The 26739-nt window shown below is 43.0% G+C and overlaps 1 protein-coding gene across 9 annotated transcripts in view; it reads right to left on the bottom strand.

Annotated features, from left to right (window-relative positions):
- Window positions 1-988: 988 nt before the first annotated feature.
- Window positions 989-26739, bottom strand: part of JADE1 (jade family PHD finger 1) — a 45768-nt gene continuing 20017 nt past the window's right edge. For 6 of the 9 annotated variants that reach the window (XM_086746444.1, XM_086746443.1, XM_086746442.1 and 3 more), the window contains 9 exons: window positions 25531-25613; window positions 21966-22123; window positions 18339-18526; window positions 14708-14919; window positions 13089-13256; window positions 12390-12506; window positions 8228-8758; window positions 5578-5695; window positions 989-4677 (listed from right to left, as the gene is read on the bottom strand). In XM_086746444.1, coding sequence (XP_086602570.1) covers window positions 3776-4677; window positions 5578-5695; window positions 8228-8758; window positions 12390-12506; window positions 13089-13256; window positions 14708-14919; window positions 18339-18526; window positions 21966-22123; window positions 25531-25613 — 2477 coding nt within the window. In that variant the 3' untranslated portion in view covers window positions 989-3775. The remainder of the gene's footprint in view (window positions 4678-5577; window positions 5696-8227; window positions 8759-12389; window positions 12507-13088; window positions 13257-14707; window positions 14920-18338; window positions 18527-21965; window positions 22124-25530; window positions 25614-26739) is intronic. The other 3 variants (XR_015258400.1, XR_015258401.1, XM_086746447.1) reach the window with 3 other exon arrangements.

The raw sequence follows: 26739 nt of genomic DNA, 5'->3' as shown, positions 1-26739 counted from the left end.
TTCCCAAGAGCCCCATACCTTCTGGCACAGGCCCGGTCTTGAAAGTTGTAGCACTGCATGTAAGAAGCTTTTTCAGAATCTATTTAAGTGGATAGCACCCTGCCCTCAGCTCTGACCCAGTCTTACTTGAGTAACCCAGCAGTGCAGTGCCTTTCAGAAAGGCTGCTGTCAGCACGATCGATAAAGGAGCTGCAAAAAACCTCTTTCAGACTGTGAAGAGCTTGTACTAGTCTCTGAGAAGCCTTCCTTTCATCCTCACTCTTTGGGATGCGTTTTTGAGTGGTGCCACTCACAGCTGCCCACAATGTGAATGCATGTGATACATGTACAGTGCTGAGAGATTTTATTTACCCATAGCTGCTTTTCAAGGTGTACTCCTAGACGCAGGTCTTCACTACCTTGTCCTTTACTTGCTCTGTTCCAAGTCTGTTCCATGCATCCACATCTTGAGTTTACAGGAAGCGAGAGGACAGGACCTACTGTGCCCTTCACACCTCGTCTCCCAGAGATCCTGTACAGCAGCAGATGTTCTCCACCAGCACTGCCTGACTACAGGCAGTTCATACTGTGAATGTACATTCAGCGTAGGGATCTCGAAGATCTACAGGTAAGAAACCTCATGTTCTCATGTTCCCCGTCCAGCAGAACACGTATGAAGATAACAGGCTTTGGAAGGACATCGTATATCAACAGATGTGAACAACCTGAGGTGAGCAATACCTCTTTAAGGATCTGGAGGAAAAAAGCATACGATTTTCTGTTGCTGGGACAGGCACAGCTGTCAGTAGCGAGACCCTATGCTATTTCTCAACAACAAAGCAACCCACCACCTTCATCTTGCAACCGCAGCGTGGATTTTGATACTGTAATAATCCAAACTGAATGCATATTTTAACCATGAAAGTTGTTCAGATCATTGCAGTGAAGTGCTTATGTAAAAACCCAAACAAAATCACTACTGCAAATTCTAAAACACTGCTGGCAAGGATACTGCAAAAATGTACAGCATTTATTCACGTACAGACAAAAAGGCACAATTCTACTGAATATTTTAACAAAAAATACAGCTGTCTTCAACTAGGTCTTTATAAATACTTCAAAAAAAGGGAGAAAATAAATACAGGATTGGGCCATGTAATATAAAATAGTCATCTCTACATATACTTTTTATTTCTATCTGTTTCTCTTCATGCACCTTTCTTAATTATTTTCAGCTGAATGGACACCAAAGCTAGGCACATAGTGAAAAATCTTCTGTACAAGGTCTTACAAATGTAATGACAATCTTCTCAAATTTCTGAAATTAAGATTTATACACAACATGTATAACCCTTCATTTAGAGTTGTGTGAGTTTATCACCTAACAAATGGCATTCCAGGCAACTTTACAGAAGTTCAACTAAGCCTACAGTTCAACAGAATACATCAGTCATCATCAAAGATCTCTTGGTCAGTCTGCACAAGGTAAGGTAACGCTTAAAAACAAATTCTGCAACTGGTTCTACCCCAGTAAGGTACAGGGGTGGGTTTGTATTGTCACTGCTGTACTATGACGCCTCTGCTGCTGAGCGCTAAGCATGGGAGACAAAACTAACCTACAGAGCTGGGCACGCTGTGGCCTTCTTACAGCTTTTTTGGTTTTGGTTCAGCTTAACTTGAAACATTAGAAAGCTTATTAACCTAAACATCGGGGAGCAAAACAGGTAAGGCATGAATTCTGCACAACATTAGTATTCATAATAGTGCAAATGAACAAGGTACCTCTTTCAAACTGGTGTGAGGTTAAATGTTTACTTAGAACGATCTACATTTTGATTCTATCTATGGCTTGACAAACAATTCCGTATAAGGTGATGAGCTGCTTTCTTACAGCAAACAACAGTGCCTGGCTGGAAAGCATTGCGCTGTGTCGAGTGGAACGAACTCACCTGCATTCACCTTCTGTTGGTTGATGTTTGATCAAGTAAGTCATTTTCTCTTAACTCATCCCAAGAGTGACTGTGTAACTTCAGCTTCGCAAGTGCCCTGTTTGACCCTCGCCTCTGTAAATCACGAAGTTAATCTAACTTCTTGGGACCAGCACTGGTATTTTAAAAGTAACGCTATCTTACACAAAATTCCCCTTCCTCAACATCATCCCAAAACGTAGCAAAATGTTAAGACTTCAGCGTTTTAAAACAAATCATAGGGATGCATTCTGTTGAAATAGTTAATTAAGTGATAACTTGCATAGCAAGGTAGGGTGTTAATAAGCATTTTTTTTCTTTTTTTTTTTTTTTTTTTTTTTTTTAATTGAATCCTCTGGAAGACTCAGTTATGGCAGATCTCTGCTGTGTTCTAAACATTCCCTGCTCAAGAGGCAAGGGTCTAACACTAAAAAGTGAGGGGATGTGATAACATCAGGCTGGGAGTAGGAAAAGGGGGGCGGGGGGGAGGAGTTCTTTATGCCTGTCTTTCTGTAACACATTGCTGCTTAAAACCAGTACATACCTGACATGTCTATGCAGAATTCCAAAATTTACAGGCTCCTAATGCTCCACCATTATGTGCACACTCTACTCGGCCCCAAACAGTATCCCAATAATCTGTTACTATTATTGCTCATAGCTTACTAGTTATTGCCATTTGCAATTATTTAAAAAAGTACACAATCAGAATATGAGTTCCCTCTTCCATCAAATCTAGTCCAGAACAGAACTAAGTATTTTTTCTTCATTTGACTGTAAAGAGCTAATCACAACTTATTGCCTTTCCATTTTATTTAAAAATATATATATTTTTTTCATATCCATTTTAAAGCAACCCTTTAGTGTCATAAGCCTGGTTTTCCCAGTACATACCATTAGTGCATACCTGGTGGGCTTTGGGAAATCCTACTGACTAGTGCCTTAGAAATGTTTTTCTTGAATTGTCATCGTACTCCTGGAGACAGGTGACTGAGCAGTGCCGGGTGATTCCATGGGGTGCAGTAACCTGCACGGCAGCCCTTTTTCTCAGACAGAGCCAGCTGAGAGGGCCCTCTGTGCTCAGTGCCAGTCTTTCACAAGCTGTTGCACCGTAAGGCAGCTGCAGCGCTGACCTGTCCCTTCTTCCTCCAGTGTAAAGTCATGGTTACAACTGCTCATCTCACAGGTGCACCTACGTGTAAACTGGGGAACTGCCAGAGGGGTTTGAGCTGCCATCTATGCCCAAACTGAATGCAACAGAAAACATTCTGCAAACAGAGGAGAAATACCTACCACCATTTGTAATGGGGTTTAGCAGTGCAGTACAACCATCCTCGATTCAGTACACACTAGTTTAGTTAAATTAAGAGCTTGTGCTTTTCCAGAATGCAGGGGAAGGGAGTAAAATTTTATCAGTGCTTTTTAGCTAAAAGGGATGAATGCAGCCTCCTTTCCCCCACCCACCCTAGCCCCTTCTAAAAGTTGTGGGGTTTTTTTTAGTTACTTTAGTGTTCATCACAAATCATCTGATTTTAGTAGTGATGTCATTTCTCTGCTTACTCAGGAAAGCTGCAAATAAAGGAGATGATTAAAACTTCTCACAGAATTGGGCGGGAGAGGAGGGGGTGCAAAAAAAAAAAAAAAAAAAAAACCCACAATCCAGCTTTAATTGCATGTAAACATACAGCTCAGGAATAACAGGTTATCAATCTGTCAGTCGGTAGCCACGTCTAAGAACTCTCCTCTCTCGCACCAATAAATAATGTGGAGTTGGCTTGCAGGCAGTGACTCTACGGAGCACAGTGCTGACACCATGTCCCTGTGTCCAGTCAGGATGCCAGAATGCTTCTCCTAATAATGTCTGTCCTTCTGCCGATAGTGCTGTTTGGACTGAGCCTCTGCTGCCTGCACTTTTTTTCAGCCACTTCGGTCTCCGAATCGCTCATTTCGGCATCGGGGACGTACCCATCATTCTCGCTGTCAGGCTTTAGCTTGCTTTTTGCCCTGTCCTTCGGTGAAACTCTGCCCACGCCCAGGTAGGGGTAGCCAGAGTTCTGGCGGCAGGTCTCCTCCAGGCTCTCGCCCTGCTGTTGCCTCTCCCCCTTCTTTGGAATTCGGAATCCGCCCCAGTTTTTCACTGGGCTCGTGGGCGTGGTAGGCACTTTAACTACTGTCTGATTAGAGTTTACTTTGACAAGACCCCCGTTGCATTTAGGCACCATATCCCTCCGTGTGCCAGGCGCTGACCTACCACTGGAGTGGTTCACAGCCCTTTTATTTTCTGATTGCCTCTGAGAGAGTTCTGTGGGTCTCAGGGGTTTGTGGTTGTGTTTAGAAGTCTTTTCCTTGAGTTCTGCCTTGATCACCTCACACTGCGGACGATTATCTCTCCTTTTCCTGTGGTCTGGTATAACTATGCCATTTTTCCGCTGTGCTGGTACAATCCGTGTTTCTGCAAAGGTCTTGTCCAAATTTAAAAAGCCACCTGGAGCTGCACCGCCTTCCCTGTGGCTGGGCTGCCGCAGCACGGCTCTGCTGTCGCTCCCAGAGCTGTTTCTTACTCTGTCTCTCTTGTGCGGTTTTTTCAAAGAGCGGGTTAGAGATGTGCCCATCTGTTTCCTGAAGAACGCCGAATGCCATTTCAAATCCTCGATCTTAGGGGCATTGGGGCCCAAAGATGGACTGTTGAACAACACCGTGTTTTCCATGGAGGAGAATGAGGAAGGCACACCTAAATGTAAACAAATGGAGTTAAAAGTCCAGCAATTCCACGCCCAGGTAAACGCGCTTTTGAATGTACCTATTTTAATCCTGTTCCTCGTGCCTGACGTTCTTCAGCATAAATGGGTATTTGGTTGCCTCTCCAGCACCTTTACATCACAATGATGTGGCTATGTGGTGGTTTCTCAGTGTAACTGCTGGGGCAGTTTACTTTCCTGTAGCTGCGCTGCACCTAATGACACCTGTAGCAAATAAATCCTAGCTCTGCTCTATCCACTGTGACAGAGAGACTGTTTGGAGAAGGGGGAAAAAAGAAACGAGGAAGTGGATCTGACTGATTCTGTCTAAAATACAGTTCATTAGTTACTGAATACTTTAAGGATCATCTAATTAATGCAGTAACTTTGACGTTACTCATCTTTCTGAGCAAAGACTACTGTCAATGAGACTAGGCAGAAAAAAAACATATTGTTTTAAAACCAGAGTGCTGCTTTTTCCAAATTCATTTCTTTAAACTGCCATCCATGATGCAAAGAAGCACATCCCAAACCAACACTAGTGCAGCACTAATAAACCACAGCCTTACTGGGTACCATAGCCACCTGAGGGTAAGTCATGGTCTCTGTCATAAGGAGTCATCACAGAGCCCACCAGAAGGGATGTGAAGCTGCTCCGTGCCCCATGGATAAGAATACAGACTTAGTGGTTTCTATGGCAATGTGCCCATCGTTAGAGCTACGCCCATTCTCCTTTTTCCCTCCAATCTCCGGACGCATGGGGGACTACCTGGGATGTTAATGAGAATAAACGAGGTCCTGTTTGTCCTTCAAAACTGGTCATTAGCCTGTAACTAAACCTTTCAATGCTTGTGCCTGTGGTCTTACGTGGAAGAGATAGCACTGAAGCATACCTGAAACTCTTTCCTGTTCCAACTGCTTTGCGTAGATATTAAATATCTGTTCTTGAACTTTGCAAACAGATCTCTTGATTTTTTCCCTTCGGGTCACCATGTAAGTGAGATTACGCACCTGGAAGACATGAATGTGATGAGTTCTACAGGAATTGTGTTTCTATAGTGTTGTCAATCTGTGCTTTGACCTAATTTACTTCAACTACTGTACACCATTTAAACAAGTTAGTAATGTATTTAAACATAACCTTCTTCAACGCACTTCTTAGAAAAGAGTTTTAAATACCATTTAACTGACAGATTATTCCATCAGATGTGGGAGGCCTACAGCACAAAAGTAACTTCTTGGAACACTTGACACACAGAGACGGACAGACACAGATGGACACAGACACACAGATACAGACACAGATGGACACAGACAGACACGGATGGACACACAGATATAGGCCCACACAGCTACAAACACAGACACGGACAGACAGATGCAGACACAGATACAGACACACAGATACACAGCTGCACATAGACAGGGACAGACAGACACACAGATACAGACAGGGAGGGACAGATACAGACAGACAAACACGGACGGACACACAGATACAGACATGGATGGACACAGACAGATATACAGCTGGACACAGACAGGGACAGGCAGACATAGACAGATACGGACGGACACACAGATACAGACACGGACAGACAGATACCCAGGTGGACACAGACAGGGACAGACACAGAGACAGACACAGACAGACACACAAAACTTCTGGAGAAATGCTGGAAATGCTTAAATATGCTCAGTAGTAAATAGCCTAGCACCAGAAAAAAATTGCACTTGACTAACAGCGTGAAAACGTGGAGAGCTACTCAACAGTACCAGTCTTTCTGATGCTGCTGCCACCGCAGTATGAAATGAAGGCAGGCCAGTCTGTTCATGCCATAGCACAACAGAGGTAGCAGGGACTGGAAATAGTAATTAAAGAATAATTTTGCCTAGCTCTGGTTTTTTTAGAAGAAAACTACATTTCTGCCCTTAAAAGGTGACTGTCTAATCTAGACAGTTGTAAGTTTCACAACCACCACTCTCCTAGAGCTGACATGTTCTTTCTTTCCTAGAGGAGGGAATTGCTGAGAAGTGGCCATGGGTGTTCCTGAAGCTTCTCTCTCAGTTTGGCGTATGGCGCAGTGCCCGATGGATTACAGTCTCGTAGGCTGGTCCCACAGCCACGAAGGAGGGGACGTAACACGTGGGACTGGCTTTGCTAAGGTCCTGTTCTGTTTAAAGCTTCCAGTCCTCCAACAGCCAGTCCTGTAACTGTCATTACGCTGTGGATTTGAATTACAAGGGGCTGGTCTAGCCCAGTACCCTTTCTGATACAGCCCATGGCCATGTCTGATCTGAGCCGCACAACAGATGCGTTGTGTCCACACAAGTACCTGGTTCATTAGGGAAACTGGATGACAGGATTTCAAAATCTATTTCTACATCAATGATGCTGTCACTAATGTCATTTATCAAACCTACCTGACTTTATCTTAAAGAGGAGGGGAAAAAAAAAAAAGCATAGGCCCTGTTTTTCTGTTTTTTTTCTAGTGGGAACAATGTAGTAGTAAAATATTATTTTAGAATGATGTATCCTATGTTGACATCACACATCCAGAATAATTTAAGACCTAGTGAACATAGGGACCAGATCAACTTATGTAGCTCATCAAAGAGAAGATTTAAAGAAATCTTGAGTACATGGAGCAGAAATACCTCACCGAGCCAGAGAAGGGTCATGGGCTGAAGTTCAAACTAGAAAAAAAACTGCCACAATTCATCAGGACAGTAATTAGCCACCAGGATCCTTTACACAGGACGGAGCAGATGCACAAGCACCTGCCGTCCTGATTTAAAGCCTAGAGACTGCTCTGCAAGAGAGGCTCTCGTTCACCCACAGGTTACTGAGGCCGAGGCAGGACCTCCTGCGCCAGCTTCCATACACCGCCTACACGAGCCATCTGATGTACAGATGTGAAAAACTAAAACAATTTCAGCACTCTTTCTGGCTCTCACATACCTTAAACTTAACCCAAAAAAAAAAAAAATCCCAAAAAGGAAGGAACTCGGGTTGTTACAGGATCAGATGTGCTTAAGATAAAACACCAAACTGATCCTACTGTTCTTTAAACGCTCAAAACCTGAGTGGAGGATCATGTGCCTCCCAAACCTGCTACACAGATAGTCCAGTGAAAAGTCACCCGACTGTGCCGTGTCAATGAAAAACAGACGTGCTCCAAATCAAGGTAAGTTCCATAATCTTTTCCTTCTCATGCATCAGATGAAAGGAGCAGAGAAAGCCCTTAAAGGCTAAAAAACCTCCAGCTGGGGGTTGCAGTGCAGTCCACAGCCATCAGTGTTAATCAGTTAAAAAGCGTAAGCGGAAATAGGACAATCCAGTTACAAGGAGACTGGATGCTACAAGCCAAGACCTGCTGGCCCTGTGAACTAACGCGCTGTTTGAAAAGGGAAACTGGTGTTTTGAATTAGGATCCAGCATGGAGTGCCTGCACAAAGGGCAATAATGGAGAACGTCGTTTGGAAACTCGGCTGACAAAGGCCAGGACACCTTGCGCAAGCGCAGGCAGTGCGGTGACTTACCCGCTCTAGGTCCTGCCGGAGGTGTGTGAAGAGCTGCAACCTCCTGAACAGAACGTCCTGTTCCCGTTTAGCCAGATTGTCCTCTTCATCCTTCTTTGGTGTAATCAAAGGCTTATTGAAGTTGGCTTTTCTCTTCAGCTTCCAGTACTGGTAAAGGAATCCCACCAGCTCGTCGGGCAGCCACAGCGCTTTAGCCACTTCCAGAGACTCAGCAAAGGTATAGAACTCATCCTCCAGCTGCTGGAGTTTTTGCTTGCGGAGGCTGACTCGATGGGCCTCCTCCTGGTTCTGATCCATGCTGTGGCAAGTGTCCACGTGGGCAGGAAAAGAGCCATCCCGAATCCCCTTCCCGTTCTCCTGGTCTGTGCTTTCATTGAAAGTCTCATCACCTGCTTTCTTGCTGGAGCTATGCTTGGGACAGTACGACTTAAATTTCACCTCATCATTCTCCGCCAGTATGGTCTTCATCTCCAAGCCACGGTCAAATGCACAGGTGACGTGAAAGGCCGTTCTGCAGTTCTTCACTGAACACTACAGGAATTTAATTAAAAATAATCAAATATAAATTTAAGAAGCCACACTGCCTAAAACTATTCGAGCAGCCAGTCCTGCTTTGGAAGAACCACCCCATTACTGCGCTCTGCTTCTAAGCTGCATGTACTTTCTTGCTCTCTTTTAATTAGGTTTACGATTTAGTGCTTTCAGGCCAGGCAAGGATCAAGTGGCCCGGTGGGACAGGAGTGGTTAACCCCTCACCACCCTCGGCACGCTATTCAATAACCAGCAAATCCACAAGAGGAGTGTTCTTACCCTCACTGGAGCCGTGCACGTAGGGCAGCGTTACACAAAGGAAAACGTTCCCCCTTTGGCTGTGCCAGCATGAGAGAGAGGGAAAAACATCTCTGTGGCTCCAGGCCAGCCTGATAACTTTTAATTAAAAGTCTTTGCCAGCACCTGGACCCATGCTACCCAAAAGGCCTCCACCGAGGGGAATTTCTTTTTCCTGCTATCCATCCCAATTTTATAATGTCAAACATTAAATCACTGCCAATCACTTCACTGAGTACAGCCCTCACTTCACCCGGGAGATGAGGAGAACAGGAAATTCAATTTTTTGTCATTTTTCTTCCCTCCCAGTGAACCCAGCCGTCATGGAGAGGTGGGCACTCGTTCAGCTGATTTAGCACTTCACTTCAATTACATGTAACTTGCTCTTGCAAAACGCTGTCGTAGCCATTACCAGCCACAACCTGAAAGGGTCTAATGCATGTGTACGTATATACACACGCATTTGTATCACTCACACCTCTGTCTCCAGTGAAAAGAATTTCAAGTGGAAATGAGTGTTAGTGCTATTAACTTGAGGAAACCAAACTATGCTTAACCCGAGTCATCTAACCATAAAGAGAAATGCCTTGCACTAGGATGCTTATACAGCACTCTGAAAAGGAGCCAAACATCTTTCTCCTCTGGGTTTTCCTGCTTAGGTTGACTCAGCAGCCAGATGGAGTATAAAGGTACAAATGAGTTTAAACTGTAGAAGTTCTTTAACAAAATCAATATATAAAAGGAATTTAAAAATACCACAGCATCTTCTGCACTTTCCTCTCGTGCTAACAAAGAGGGCAACAGCAGCCCAACCAGAGCACCAAACGGTACAGGAGAGTACTTCAGCCATGGTTTCCAAGCTGTGAATAATCAGCTCTCAGTGTGGCTAATGTTTTATTGGGAGAAGCAGGGAAAGGAGATCTGCTGACCTTGGGGGAATACGCAGTCTCCTTTTTCCCAGCTTATTGCAGCTGCTCTCTGCCCAGCCTGACGCATGCTTCCAGCTACCGGCTTTTCTAATTGGTGTGCACACCTCGTAACATCTCTGGAGGGTCTCGCTCTCAGTTCATCCAGTTAATGCTACTGCCTTTCTACTGCCGTGGCTTTGTACAATGTTCTTCTCTGCCATATAAAACTTCACAGGACAAACCTAAATATTTCTCACTGCTAGCTTTAATGATACCAAGATTTACACAACGCCTGTAAAATGTCAAGCAAAACTAATTTTTTTTCTCTCTCCCCCATAATTTCAAATGTAGAACTGTCTCAAGTGGCAGCCATCGTGCCTGCATGTCATCCTGTGTTGTCACTGGAAGGGGAGAGGTGGTATCAGAAGAAATATGGAAGGACACCCCCTCTCCCCTGCACACTAATGTACATAAATGCTCAAATGTTCAACCTAACCTACTAAGTTACCCCTCAGAACAGATCTGGAGAATGGAGAAAACCGTTTCTCTCAAATACATAACAGTGGCGAAGAGGAAGGGGACAGCTCTACAAGGAGGTATTAGGATGGCAAGTTTATCTGCTGCGCACAGATTTATTTTCTCTACTTAACATTTACTATTTCATACATTCCTTAAATGGAAACAGACCGATTCCAGTTTCACTGGAACTACTGCTGCATTGCTGCTTTACAACTTTTTCTGGCAACCTCATCAAATGACTCAGAGCAGAGGAAAAAAGGAATGGATAAAATCTAATTTTAAAAAAATGTAGGGCTTTAGCAATTCTTGTGTCTCATCTTACTATCGTGGATCCTGTAACATCAGGCTAGCCACAAAACAGAAAGCACTCTACTTCGCCAGACGCCTTAGGAGGCAGTAATATCTCCCTACCTGTCTCAGGGAGCTTCCTGAGGATCATTTTCCTGAAGTATCTGAAGCGCATTGAAGAGCATTACCACAATACTGAGCTACATTTTATTGTCCTTTTCTACACAATCACAGCGCTGCCCCAAGCCTCTGTCCTTACTCTGTCCCATCTTTTGTCCGCGAGTAACTTAGATCAAACTTTTCTCTCGTGTCTGAGGCAACCAAGTATCTCCTCTTTCAAAAATTTGGGGCTTGGTAATGCGTTTTCTCAATCTCTCTAGACTTCAAAATCGATTTCAAAATTATTATGTAACATTTCTGAGAGATTTTCCACTGTAAGAAACTGCAAGTGCTTTACAGCTAACAACCCAAATATGCACGTGCAGCCACACTGCCCATGCTGAAACGCTCTGGTGCGGATCGATTCCGTTATTTAACAGCAACAATTCACAGGCTCCGGTGAGAAAGGCTGAATCCATGTCCAATTGAAACTGCAGAGAATTTCATAAGTATGCAATGAGACAAACTGGCTCCAGCCCAAGAATGTGAGTTGTTGGTTTGAAATAAACAGATTTATAGTGCTGGCTTTATAGTTTAATTACTTATTGCATACGGAAATCATTCTTTTTGTAACTACAAAGACCAGACGTTCTTTTTTTATTCTGCCCCGTCTTGCTGTTTCAGGCAGTCATCACCCCTGAGCTCAAGCGAGTCCTGGAAGTCAGAATGATAACGTGGCACTGCTTCTCCAGCAACGTGAACTGGGAAACTCACACCCAGGAGGTTTTTTTCCCTTAGAAACACCAAGAGCTCCAGAATCTACCCACAACCAATGGAGAAAATGGGGCTCATTTCCTCAGCTTGTGGCTTGCTGGAATCTCAGGGCAGACCAGTCAAACAACGTGGTTCTTTCCCACTGCTCAAAAAGCCCAGTATTAAATGATCCGATACTCTCCTCAGCAACTTGACAGCTGGACCAACAATAAAATCAGGTACAGAAAAAATAGTTACAACCAAAACAGGCCAATATTTAGTAGTACCTAAAATTAGAAATTCAAAGCTACAACTAGCTGTATCACCAAAGTGAAGGTGTTCACTTCCACTGACTTCAGTGAGAGCTGGGCATGCATGTTACGGGAAATACCCAACTCCCACTGAAGCATCCAACTTATCTTAGAAGTCGCTAAATAGCGACTTTCAGTGTTCAAGCTTTTTTTTTTTTTTTATGTGGTGCATCACAGATATAGAGTTTTTTTTCTCTACTCGACAACATTTAAGTTTTATTTCAGTATACTAATAAACATATCAATATATCTACAAATTAGGACGTCTTACCAGGTGACCTGGCTATTATTATTAAAATTGTACTAGAAAGTAAGAGCACGCTAGCATTCAAAAGCACTTTGTGTGCAATGAAGTCCATAGTAACAAGCAGGAAATCAAACAAAGTTTACTGCAGATGCACATTATCTACTAAAAACTGACAAAACGAAACACAGACATTTGTGCTATGCAGTTACCTGTATAGAAGCTCCAACTTTTTCATTACAAAGGCTGCACACCAGTGCCCATCTACTGCTGGGAATGTGAGAAACCTTTGTAATGGGCTCCATTTTTTCTGGGCTTCCGATGCTCACCTAAGAGAAAAACCGTGAAAACGCACAGTTATTATTACACTGTTAACTGAAAAGGGAAACCATTTTATCAAAGACCTCAAAGTCCTTGTCTGTATATGCAAAATTAGCATGTTCCAAGTTCCTCAGTTTATAAGAAACTATAAAATTAAAATTCTTTTTTTAAAAAAAAAATTAGTTCCTCACTGCATGAGCAGAACAGTTGCAAGGTGAAGCTCACCAGTTTAAAGTTATCAGGATGAATATTTTGATTATGAGAACCCACAGGAATTCACATCCAAACCTTCCCGATTCACCTTTTATGTTCCATTTACAAAACAAAATGGTACTTTGCGTGCTTGTTAAATGAGCTTTGCCAGCAGCAAAGGCCCAATTTTGGTTGACAAAGGTAACGTAATCACTTTCTTTACAGATGATGCATCACCCTGCCAGATGTTACATCTAACTGAAAACGTTTTATACTGTCTTCCTAGGAATTACCAGATATATGCTACACTCATTGTAGCAACATATGCTAGGTTGAACAATGATTTCTTGTCTCCCAGAATCAATGCAGCCCTGAACTTCCAGAGGACTGACACCTACCTCTGGAATCCACAGAGCACAGCTAACGTGGACCCACTTGGTGCCGCTCCGGGTTGGCTTCATGGCACCACCCTTCTTGGGACATAGCAAACACTTGGGCTGAACGCCCAGCGCACAGGTCCTGCACAGCCAGCTGCCTTCCGGCACCTTCAGGATCCCATAGCATGCCTGAGTTTCCATTTACAGAAAAGAGAAAGAAAACAAAGGAAATAACATGCATTTCTGTTACTTTTTAGCCATTTACCTGTAGCCTCTTGCAACTCTCAAAACATTTTCTACGTAATTTCTAACACCAGAGGAACATTTGCGTGTGGAGAATCTCAGGACACTTTCATAAACTTAGCCAACCACATTACCCACTCATTCTCCAAAAAGATCTCTCAGTGAAAAGAGCAGAAGTCATAACCAGCTGTTATGCAAAAAAAAAAGCACTGCCCGCTTCAACTGGGGAAAAAAGAAAAAAGGTGTTTACCAGCCCAAAGAGCAAGGGGACTCCCGACAGACAACCCTGCCAGCAGTGAGCTAGGATGAAGTTCGGTATCACAGAGTACAGGTAACAGGGACTGCACTGTATCTAACTCAGAAGGGAAGAACCACTAATTCAAGAGCTCTGCTGTGCAATACTCAGTGTTATTCCAAAGCATTGGGTTTTACTTCCTATTCAGAGGGAAAAGTGCAGAACAGCAACTAATTAAGATCACTTTTTTCAGAAGACTGCATCTTTCTAGAGATCTGCCTCCAAATTACTGTCAATGTTAACCCTCTTAGGTTTCAGATTTGATGTGATCAGAGACTAAAGATCAAAGAACCGCTACAGGTCTAAAAACATCCACTTTACTCTGAGTATCTTGCAAGAAAGCCATTTGTACCTTACAGCTGTCACAAGCGTTATATTGTTAGGACAAATGCATTTAAACAAGAAAATGCTCACTGGACAACACAGTTTTCCAAACACCGAATGACAAAGCAAACTTCTTAAGTTGGAAAGGAAGGGCGGGCCGATAGGAAGGCATCTTCCACAGTAAGAAGCAGCCACGGAAACAGGTGCGCTAAAATTCTATCTGTTCTTCCATGCTAAGAAGACTTCTTAACTGCCACAAAAAGGTGGCACAGAATAGTGCTTCATTACCTCAGCTCAGGTCAGTAGGCTCTCCATTAAGTTTACTGTAATAAATCCTATCTGTGTCCCTATTGCTTGCCTGAAAGTTCTTTTTTCCCCTCCTTGCTGAGCCTAAGTTGCTGATACTAAATGTCTGTTAGCCACAGAAGTGTGCAGAAAGAGAGGAAATTAATATAGCAGGAGAAGTGACCAGGCGAGAATGTACAACAGCACACAGATGTGTGTTTTGAGGAGGCTGTTCCTCACCTTATAACTTCCTGTGCACAGACACAATACCACTTTCAACTCTCTTAGCAGGACATTTCTAGAATTACATGTAACAATTCTCCTCCTCAATTACATGATTTCTGAATTCATCCCACCGCTCAGTGGTGAACTCTGCAACAACTTAACAGATCAGTATCTGTCACTGGAAAAAATCCAACCTGTTATCTTTAATGGTTTGGAAAAGCTTCTGTCACCACCCCTGCCCTCCCCGACTGCGCCCTGGCCGCCATACCTGGTGCACGCAAATATTGCATTTGTCACAAAACACCATTTCGTTGCCGTCTTCTCCATCTGGAGACTGACAGACGTCACAGACGACATCTTCATCATATTCAATCCCAAGTCCTTCTTCTGTCTCGATAGCATGATTCATGTTATCATAGCATCGTTGTTCAAACTCCTCTATGACCTTTTCCATCGTGTACTCGTCCAGCTCAGGCATCCCTGGGAAACAGGAGCTGTTACTTATTTAAAGGAAGAGCGATAACCACCACCCCACACAACTCCAGCTTCTGAGTAGATACAGCTGACCCCAACACATACAACATGTCATTCCTAGACAATCATGCCTATTCCAGCATAAACCAGGGAAATGTTAAAAAAAAAAAAGTCAAAGTAGTCTTATAACAGTATTAAACTAATAGAAGCAGAGTATCCAAACCAATCTTTCAATATCCTGAGGAAAACGTTCATAAACAGATTTTGGCTTCTCATTTTTCCTTCTGGGACAGCACTGTCTATGGCTTTTGCTTCAATTTTGCAACCCAAATGTTGACTCTTTGGTGAAAGAGTTGAGTGTGTTTTGAATGAAAAGTGATGGCGGTAAAGGGGGGAAATCAATGACAAAAAAATGCTTGGATACTGTAGCCAACTTGCAGTTTCTAACAACTGTTGTTTTTTTACAAGTTCCAACCCGATAGAGTGCAACTCTAACTAAGGTCTCCATCACACCCTGCTACACCAATAAATTAGTTTGTCTTTAAAAGTGAAAAACACAGTTGTAATAAACGCAACATCTAATCTGGGATTTGTTTTTTTTTCAAACAGCGTCCATCAGAAAATTATTCATGACACCACAGCTATGGGCCAATTACATTATAGTATTTTGTAATTCAAGTTTGTTAATCATATTAAATTACTATTATAGACCTGCAAAAATATCTATCATAGATGCAGAACAAAAAAAAAAATATATCAAAAAAGAGCACAGTGCTTTTCCCTCTGCTTCCATCTCTCACTTGCTGTGACAATTAACTGGCTGTAATATTTCCGAGTTGGTACTACACCAGCCTTTACCACAAAATCATGCCACACAAACACCTGTGAAACCAAGAAAGCTACACCACGGCAAACAATCATCTTCCTCTTGCAAAGCCACTTCAGCACAAGAATTTCCATATACTTACACCACTACAATGAAGCATAGGCTTAGGATATCCTGCTTTTGTTCCAGTTCCCTATATCGAACATTTGCTGTGACACACAGAAGATGGCAACCTCATGATGTGTGTTTTAACAAGAAAATCCTCTCTTCGGCTCTCCCTGTGAATAACTGAGCCACAAATTCCACAAAACAAAGAAGAAAAAAAAAACCTCTCTAGCTCCCCCAGATCAGAAGACAAACACTCTACAAGTACTTCCAGCTTCCCTTACTGACAGATAAATCCTTGCAGCAGAGATCAATGCATCCCCTGCTACCCAAACTGAGCTGCTAAAAAGTAGCAAGAGGGAACATCCAAAATCCTGCTGATGAAAGAGAGTGAGTTTTGCCCTGCAGCCCAGAACTACTGCACCAGCAAAGCAGGTGATGGCAGGTTTCAGACCAGTTTGCAACTAAATTCTAACCTCACGATCGCTATCACTGTATAAAAACCCCTCAGAGATATGTCACTGATTGTGCATTTATAAGGGTTAAAAAAAGGGAATCAAGGGGCTGCAGCTTCAGTTCAAATGTTTACATTCATTCTTTAAAAGACAGAATACACATTTTCAGCACGTGAAGCACTCCAACAGGTATCCAAGAAAACACAGGGAATTCAGAGCTGCAGGGACGCCGTAACGCAAGCACTGCAACTGCAGATCAGGAAACATTTCACTTCTCAAATGCCCATTAATAACGTCTGTAGAGTGCCGTGTCTGACAGAGCACCTCAGCATGTGCTTCCAGACCCGCACCGTACTGCCTGCGACTGACACAAGCATTTCCTTCCCTCATACAGCAGAATCGAGTGGATACAGGTTTAGGGCAAACGAGCTACAAGAAACTACACCAAAACGCAACACTGAGGATCAGATCTGTTCAGCGTTTCACACGCAATGCGTACTTTTGAAGGTTACGTTGGTGTAGCAGAATGGCTACAGGGCTTCACGCAGACGTAAAGGGCTACTACAGGGCTTCACACACAGGTACAAATCAGCACGATGAAGAGCCCCTCTGTGCTGCATCACGAACGCTATTCACAGCCCCAGGGTAACCTGTGGTAGCCCTCTCTGGTTTTGGCAACCAACAGACAGATAAAGGGGATTATCTGCGTGGGATAGATGTATGTCAATTAAAAATCATAAAAACTATTCTGAATTTTTCTTTCAAGAATGGTAAGGGGACTCGGTGCTGCTGTTTTCCTGAAGATAACTGGAAAAGTAACCTAAGCTCTTGAATCATGAGCTGTCTTGAAATTGTCTAAGCCCAGCACTAAAACATGAGCACGTCTGACCGGAGATCTGGAAAAAAGGCTTGTATAAGAGAGCAGGTCAAGGCTGGATCATCTGTTTCTTCCATACGTGGGTTTAAAAAGGAGAATTTTTTTTTTCTTTAAGAAAAGTCCTAAGAGGTCAGTTTGTGGTTTACCAGGACTTGAGGCATGCCACATATGGGCTACAGCCAGGTAAAACTCGTATGACTAACTGTAACCCAAAGCAGGGAAGGGCTACAATGCTAAACCAAAATTCAGCAGTGTTCACCAACACATCCAAACCTCTTCCATCTGGCCCAGTGTATTTTTCTTCATCTTAACAATATGGTGAAAGTTTTGTGCTGACTTACATCCTCTTCATTTCCAGTGAAATCTTCTCCTGAAGCACATACCTTACCAAAGAAACATTCCTGTTCTTCCCCTGCTCCCCTGCCCCTTCCTACACACAAGCCATCCTGTAGAGAAGGGAATAGTTTTTCCCCTTGTGATACCTCCTCTTCCTGCTTCGAAACTGAAGCACATGGTCACAGTAGGGTTTGGGAGGCTCCTCAAAAAAGTCCCTCCAAGAATTCCTTACTGTCTCGTTCCCTGTGCAATTCAACTGCTGTAGGTTCTCTAAACCTCCCAAGGCTCCTTGTCTACTCTCTTTGCACTGAATACCACTAACCAAAAAAATGGATAAGGATATGTGACACAGAGAAAAATAAATAAATTAAAAAAGACTAACTGGAAAAGCTACCTGAATGGTCTATCTGATGTTCTCTTTTTTTTGATGGCAAAATGGGAACTTTGTGAGAATTCTCTTGTGAAATGGAAAGCAGCAGAGAAAAAAAAATAACAAACAAACAAACAAACAAACAAACAAACCCACAAAAAAAAAACCACAAAAAAAACCAACCAACACTTGGCCAGATTCTGACCTGGTCTGAGCAGATACAACTCAGCAGTTACGAAAGCACGTATCTTTGGGCTTAAACACATCAGCTCTGGTTTCCCATGGCTACTCCAACTCATAGGATTACTATATCTTCACATCACTACCATCTCTTCCCACTGCTGCCATCCCTAAAAATATCCTTAAGATTGCCAGCTTTTTTTTTTTTTAAAAAAAAAAAAAAAAAAAAAAAAAAACAACAAAAAACCCACAAAAGCACAAGCACTCATTGCTCACCCATTTCTCTGAATTCTTCATTGGCAAGTTGCAACCACGCTACATCCACATCATCGAGATCATAGCGACACATGCTGTCTGCTAAGGTTCGAATGTCAACGTAGCCCAGCTCTGGAGGCTCTGAACCTGACGAAACAATATACTTCCTGGGACGCGTAAAGGTAACGGCTTTCGTCTCGGACACAATCCTAAAACAAACAGACAAGCAGATGTCAGGTATGTGTGGTTACCGAGAGAGTTATTTCTAGAGAATTCAAAATGCCTCATTCTAAGTGACTAACAATCGTCAGCAACCGTCTTGCACCACTGAGATGGGAACAGGAAACAGGACACTGCATTTTCCTAACAGATTGGCAGTATTACAAGAAATTAATTGGAGTTGTCTAGAAACCCAATTCATTACCAGAATTCTAAATAAAATTAAAAGATTAGAGGATAGAGCTGTTGTTACTCTTACCTGGAATTCACACTTGTTTAAAGCTAGAGTAGAACACTGTAGTGATGGCTGCCATACACACAGATGTTAAATTCTGTTTTAAGACTTTTTAAAAATCCATCTGTTTAACTACAATACCAAGATCAAGAAAATTCCAGGAAAAGCGTAGTATTTGCTGCTACCTTTGACGTTTTCTTTCTTATAGTATGTTTATTTTGAATTTGTGTGTGTGTGTGTGTGTTGAGCTACAGCGATGCCATCTTTCTCAAATTCAGAAGACCTTTCCAGAGGGAATCAGAAATTTGCACTAGCTTCACCTTCACTTACCCAAGCAGATCCGAGCTCTTGGCACCCTGGGTCTGCAATTCCTCTTTCACAATCACTAAGGTCATGCTGGGCCAAACACAAATATTAAATCAGCTGCTGCTGCAACTACCTTCTCTCAGGTTCTCAAGGCTCCAGTTGGCCAACAACCAACCATGAAAGCGTATTTTAGCTGCAAGCCAACTGAAATCTGTGCGACCACAGGCATCGGTTCAGGAAATGGCAAAGTACCTACAGCACTTAAGTTGTCAGGTTATCGTAAGTCAGATTCCTGCGATGCTGTGACTTTGCAAAGCCACCCAATTCACAAAGGACAGCAGCCATTCTATCAGCAAGCTAATGACTCGCCTCTGAACAGCAAGATCTCTCTGTCAGTCCACCTCCAGCACAATTCTCTCAGCAGAGGACGTTGCACCTTCTCTTAGTTAACTGCACACACTGAAATTCAGTTTGGATGACACTCACTTCACAACGCAACGCTGGTACTGCCAGGAGCGACAGGCCACACTGCCAAATGACTGCCTCCCGCAGCACCAGCTGGTGATTTTTTTTGTGCTCTAGTGCTTCAAAGGAGGAGATGGCACCACTCCATGTAGACACACTTCCTGCTGGGAACAGCCTAAGCTCCACAACAAGCAGGACATCCCCCACCCTATTTTGCTCCCATCTGAGGTCCAACATGTTAACTTCTCCTCCCGTCAGAAGACTCTGATCTGCTGCTAGCATATCTGCGCGCACAGATCTCAATAAATCCTCTATTTCAGTCTCCTGCACAGCCCTAAATATTCCCCTCATCTACAACAGTCTGAGACATGGTGGGAGAGAGCCAAATGCTGAATTTGGGGCTTCTGAGGGACAGAAGGGGAGTGTGGAAGAGTGAGAACCTGAATGACCTTGCCAGGTTAACTCCACTGCCCAAACTGTTCCTGGTCATACTGTACGGTATTAAAATATTACAGACACCTCACAGAGAATTTATTTTAAACTGGCCTCTGCTCTCTGAATTTTCTGTACCGCAGATTCCTTCTTGAGTACCTCTCTTGTGTGGAAGTCATAACCTCTGGGCCAGCACCCTGCACCGGCTGTCTAAATACCACTGCACTGGCACAGAAGAAATAAGCATGGGTAGTTTGGCTTCAAAACAGACCATCTTCATCTTTTTATTTTTGTGGTAGAAACAAGTAAAAAAAAGCAATACTCACTACCTAACAAAAAAAAAACTATTAAACTGAATTATCCATCTGACAACATGCTCACACTGAATCACCAGACTCGCTCCTTTCCCCACCCCTCTGGACCTACTCTCGCTGCCCTGACCAGTCGCTACAAGGCCAAAACCTCATTAGCATCAGCTCTCTGTACTGCATTTCCCTTCTGTTCTACACCAGCTACTATATAGCTACTGACAATTCAATTTACAGAACACCTCCCTCCCCTCTCAAAATTAGGCACAGAACAGTTCCAGCACTCCAGCAGCACCACGACAGGGCTCTCCAAGCATTTTGTGAGGGGGCAAACAGGATAATAATCAGGCACCAGAGGGCAACTCTGACCAGCAGGTGCACACCAGTAGGACCACACAATACAGCTCAGCGACTAAAAAAAGAGTGGTGCCTCCTGTGCTGACACCTACATCTGTGGGTGCCTTCTTTCCCTGTCTCTTTTAATAGCCTAAATTTGGAGCAACACCTCTGTTGGGCACTGGCTTTCTCCCAAGTGAGTATCTGGATCTGGTAGAGCCACTAAACTAGCTCCCGAAAGATATGGAGTCAGGAACTCCTGGAAGGTCTCCCTCTGCTGAAGTCCACAGGTCTCCTGGCCCTCCTGCAGGTCCAAATCCTTCAGAAGGAGAAGGAAGGAAAGGATTTACCTCATGCGCAGGTAAGTTCCTCATCGTACAGACCTTGTGGGGCTACGTAGTGGTCTGCAGGTTGCTGCACAGAACACAAAAAGTGCCAACAAACATTCCTGTAGTTCCCCCACTCCAAGGTTAGAGCTGGTAGATGCAGACCTAACGGAAGCAGTGCAGTGTCACCCAGAATTTTTTGCTGTATATCAGAGACTGGGCTGTTCTGGCCCCACCCGCACTGGTAGGTCATTTGGTAACGCCTTATCGGCCAGCCTGGACTTACTCAAAGAGATCAAGTATGATTAAACAACAATAATCCTTGTTCTTCTTGCTTTCTCCAACTCCAATCCCAACTGAGCATGAAATACAAAGTTCAGCTGCAGCACACTCCTGCTCTTTCAACTGCACTGTTTAATTTGAAACATAAAATAATATCTAAGTGTAACAAACAAGGTAAGGAAAACAAGAGTTTCTTGGGTAAGAGCTAGAAAATCTCACATTAGTGTATTTAATTACATGCACATCTGGATGGTTCTTAAAACAGCTGAAATGTTGTCTAACAAACAATTTCCTAAGCTAGTAAATGAAACAACAAAAAAAAAAGTGTGAAATCAAAACAAATGCTGTCTTTTCTCTAGCCCTTAAATCTGGCTCATCAAACTGTTCCCTGACGGAACCTGGAGCTCGGAACTAAGCACAAGAAGCACCAGACAAGGGCTCTCCAGCAACGCTGAGTGAGGTCAAGTCTGGGCTTACAAACTGAAGCTATTTTTAAGGCTCTGTCATCATACTCCATCCTAAAGTAATGCCAGAAATTATTCTCTGACATTCATATTTCAACACGCAGGCAGAACGGGCCCAACCATTCAAAAAGTCGAAGCATGTTGCTCTTAGTCTCTCAGAGCCAAGACCTTTCCAGCTAGACACTGTGGAATAAAGCTCAAGAAGCCAAGGCAATGTAGACATAAGCTGCCAGCACAAACGTATGTTTATTTGTTTACATTCCTCCAAACTATACCTGGCTACTGGTTCTGGGATGGTCCCTGGGCTAACTGGCACCTGAACTCCCTTTTCCCACTCCTGCCTCCAGGGATCTGCCAGCACATAGTATTCATCAGGGTTCAGCTGGAAGGAGTCATGTAACTTCATGGCAGTGATCAGGTCCGTTCTGAACACCTGCAAAGAGAGTGACCAAGAGAGAAAAATAGAGACACTGACATTCGATATTTACACTCTATGATTCACAGCTTCAGGGTAACCATGGAGCTCAGTGCGTAACAACGTCACTGTATCAACAGTCAACTAACCCAACCCACTGCAGGACAGAAGTTTGCTTCATCGCAGGAAAAGGGGTGGCAGAAGGTGCAAATAGTGATAGAATGACTCCCAACTAACTCCACATTCCTGATGCTCCCCCTGCACTGGAATCGTGATGCTGAAAGGTGCTACCCACTTTTACCTCCCCCTTGGCTGCACTAAAAGCTGCATGAGCTTTGAGTCTTAAAACAGCAGCACAAGGAAGACTCAATTTTGCTCCAAGGTTTTTTGATTTTTTTTTTTTTTTAATTATTGGAGCTCTGACTAATCCAAAGACATTCTAGAAATTCCCTGTGGTAGAAATCAAGGCGTGACTCTACCACGACCAGCCACAAGAGGAAATTCTAAAGAGATGACTCTTTGTGCAAGTATTTAAAAAAATAACCCAAAAGATCAAATAAAGCAAGATCCAAACTGGAATTCTGGTGGCAGCTCCATGTTCAGCACAAGCCCTTGTTATTCGATCAGCTACAGACACCTCTGAATCATAGCTGTAATTTTACTTCGCCTTTGCAAAGACATCCACCTCTAAAACGAGCAGGATGTCTGGCAACTTTGGGGTTAGTAGCCTTAAACAAGCAGCGGTGCTGTCTCCAACAAGTCTCAGAACGAAATAAAAAGGGATTCACTCTTGTAGCAGGCATGCTGTGCTACTGTTGTGGCAGCTTCAGCCTCGTTTGCCACTGCCTATCAGCACTGCAGAAAGCAAAGGGTGCGATCGCAGGCATCAGAGCTACAAGCCTGCACTTGTCTACAGCCTTCCAGCTCTCCCCACCGCACTCTCCCTGTAAGGCAAGGCTGCTGCAGACTACAGCAACTGCACTCAGTACTCCTCACCTCCACAACCATAAGTTTTTAACTACTCAATGCCACATTCAAAGGAAAGAATTAAAAAAGCAAGCAACCAAGTGACAAAAAATAAGCACCACCAGGACAAGAAGGTGGTAGGTAACATCTTAAGAAAAGTTGCCCTGCAGACTTCTCAGTTTGTGGCAGGCAGAGTCAATACTCACCCTGCACAGTTACAAAGGAAAAGATAAATTATCTGGGCAGTGCTCCTAGATCCTCTTACAGGGTTGCAAACGGGGTAAAGCGACACAACTTCCCAGTCCCAAACCAATGGCCACACTGGCTGTTTTACGTCAGCTCCAGCCAGCTGTTGCATATGGCTGAGGAAGAACCAGATCTATCCAGAGTGCTCCTCAGGCAGGTCTCCCCAGGACAGCCATTTCTGTCTCACACTATTCGCATACCTGAAAGCTCAATAGATTCCCTACGATTTTTAGGCAGTATTTTAGGGAAAGAGTGAACCTGATGGTTGATAATACTCTGAGAATATTTCCAAGTGTGATTTGCCTTACCACACTGCACATCTTGAAACCTCTCCTTCTTCCCAACACACACACGCTATCCCACTTCTGTCTCAGCATGTTTCTGTTTCCACTCTAGTTTTGTCTTAAAAATAGCGTAAAATTATGACATTTTTCTTAACACTTGCCTTAACATGTTCAGAAAAACTGCCAGCGTTAAAAAATAAAGAATATTACCATATGAAGGAAACAGTGAATGCAGGTAATGAAATATAATGAAATGTTTTAAACAATCCAATTACAAGTCCTGTGAGGCTCCAATCAAGAAATTAAAAATAAGCCACTGAGTAAACTGGCTCACAAAGCAAACATGCACAGCTGGCCAGGGGATTTTGCACTTCTAAGTGATTTGAATTAAAGCAATCAAACGTCAAATGAAAACAAGACTAAAAATACAAAATGGAACACAAAACTTGTTCAATATGAGAGCCAAAGTAACTCAGGCTCTCAGATAAATTTGTCACGAAACTCCCTCAACAGCAAAGCTAAGGCAGCACCTGACAGCCACGAAACTCGTTCCCAGGCCACTGGCCCTGTGACACCATTCTTTCTGCTCTAATTTCTGATGCAATCAGACTGCCCGGAGCAAAGCAGAGCTTACAGAAGTGCTGGCTCTCAGAAGCACTGAACACTTCAAAGCTAAAGGGTGAAACCCTGGTCACGCTGAAGTCAATGGGAATTTCGCCACCAACTTCAACGAGACCAGAATTTCACCCGAGGAGTTTAGCAAGTGTCACTTTTCTGCCAGTACACTTATCAGAACAGCGTGCTGTGGTGAGCACAGACAATGCAAACAGAGGGAGGGAGAGGGGGAAAAGATTGTGGAACAGAGCTCATAGGAAGTATATGAGAAGTCCGTCCAGGCTGAGAAAAAAAAGAGAGAACAGCACAAAACTGCAAAGATTCTGACAATAAATGCAAGGAAAGGGACAGGAGAAAACAGAAGCACACAAAAATCAGCAAGATTCGTAATTATCTCAGATTATTTCTTGATAGCCTTTCATGGGGTAGTTCTCAAAACTGGGTCTAAGGGGCTACTTCTAAGGGATGTACAAAAGATAACTAAGAAATGCAAGTCTGTCACCAGCAATAATAAGCTCACCAGAGGTCTCCACATTCATGGGGGGAAAAAAAAAAAAAAAAAGGTCTTTAACAGCCAACAATTGAAAAAGAATATCAGAAACCACCAGTACTAGGTGTAGTTCACACAGAGCAATTAATGGGATTCTTCTTGTGAAAACTATTCTCTTAAGACTTTGGTATCGGTCACAAAACTTGCAATGTAGTATTTGCCTGAAGATACGGAGATTCAGCAAGAATATTTCCAAAGAACTGGATGGCATTTATGTGTTACTAACAGTTGATCCACCCTAGAAAGTTCAAAGTGGTTTACACCTCCCTTGACAGGATTTCCTCAAAGCACTACGCAAGACAGAACTGTTAGGAAGCAGATTTCTAGTTTGACAGACACATTAACAAAGATCACATACCAAAACCCAATACTAACTATGAAATCAATGTACCTAATACAAATTTTCACTGTTCACAAATCAAGCTGCAAATAAACCCTGACGCGTAAAATACAGAGGAAAGACTCCACAGCTATGTTGAATGGGTGTCAGACTATAATAAAATTCACAGATACAAACTGGTACTGGCAGTGGCTGTGCCAATAGCTGAACTCTCTAATCTCCTGGAGAAAAAAAAAAAAAAAAAAAGGAAAAAAAAAAAAAGAAAAAAAAAAGAAAAAAAAAAAGGAGGGTGGGGGAGGAGGGCAGATGACAGCTAAAATGTAGCAAAAAGAAAAGAAAATGTAACTCAGAAGAAATGGATCCATTACAAGAACATGTACACAGCTTTGTATTTGACAGATGTAACAAAATGTAAATCAAATACCTCAGAAGGTTTTCGATCTTCATGTCTGGAACATGAAGTCCTCTGATGTCGAGATCTGGAATGCTGGGACCAGGTGGACAGACCTAGGACACAGAAATTATCATTTGCAGACACTGCTGCCATCAGTAAAAGCCTTCGCTCTCTCCACACACCCAAGGCGGTCAATTGATCTCAGTGGGACTATGCGAGTAAGGCAAGGTAGAGTCAGGCTTTTATGACAAACCTCCAAAACACGCTTTCAAAATGAACAAGAAAAAGGTTCTTCAGTCAGACTTCCGTGATCAGTCTTCTGGTTTTGTTTTGTTTACAATTTTCTACTGCTACACGCATGTATTGGCTTCACTGCACTTATCGGCCTTCCACCCAGCATTTGAAGAAAGCTACTTCATAGCATGCTTCCCTCTGAGCACCAATAAACCACTGTCTGCAGATGAATAACTGACCAGGAGCTCTGCTGATAGCCCGAGATATACTCTTTGAAGGTAACGTATTGATGTCCTAAATATCTATATCAGTTACACAATTTCTACCTGAGCAAGCCTTTTCAAAATGAAGGACGCTGCTCTGCACACACAATAGAGCCCACAAAACAGGCTGTTGTCTCTTCTCCTGAGCAAATCTCTCAGCGTGGTTGTACGATTTTTGTCTGCATAATTATTCATTACATTCCAAAGAAATTATAGCTTTTTGCCTTGAAACCTTTTGACAGACTCTCTTGTCAGCTTTCAGAAATATTGTAACAGGAAGAAAAGAAAAAGATAAAGAAACTACACTCCACTGACAAGGTAGTGCTTTGACACCAGAGTATACTGTATCTGTGCAAGTCAGCATATGGGCTGGTTTGTTTTGTTTTTTTTTTTTAATGTGGGTATTAAAAGACGGATTTTCAGGTGTGTCTCATGCCACAGAGAAGCTATAAAGGTAAGGAGTAAAATAATCCCTACCATATCTTCCATCTCCATTTCTTTACTGTGCCATCTGCAGATGTTACACATTTAAGGCACTGTTTTTGACGTGTATTTCTGATTTCAGATACGGTCCATGTACATGAGGGTTAGGCCACTGGATTAATTAACTATTTCATGCAACATGAAGGGTCAACTCTTGGCACCAGAACTACAGAATCTTAATTTTAAATTACTTTTTTAAAGTGCTAGACGAAAGCACACTCCATAAAATATCCATGCACAAGGGACAACTCAAATGCGC

This window comes from Chlamydotis macqueenii, chromosome 4 (genome assembly GCF_036417535.1).
Source record: "Chlamydotis macqueenii isolate bChlMac1 chromosome 4, bChlMac1.mat, whole genome shotgun sequence".
NCBI classification, from domain to species: Eukaryota; Metazoa; Chordata; class Aves; order Otidiformes; family Otididae; genus Chlamydotis; species Chlamydotis macqueenii.
The sequence above is the reverse complement of the archived record's forward strand: the minus strand, read 5'-3'. Positions and strand labels throughout refer to the sequence as shown.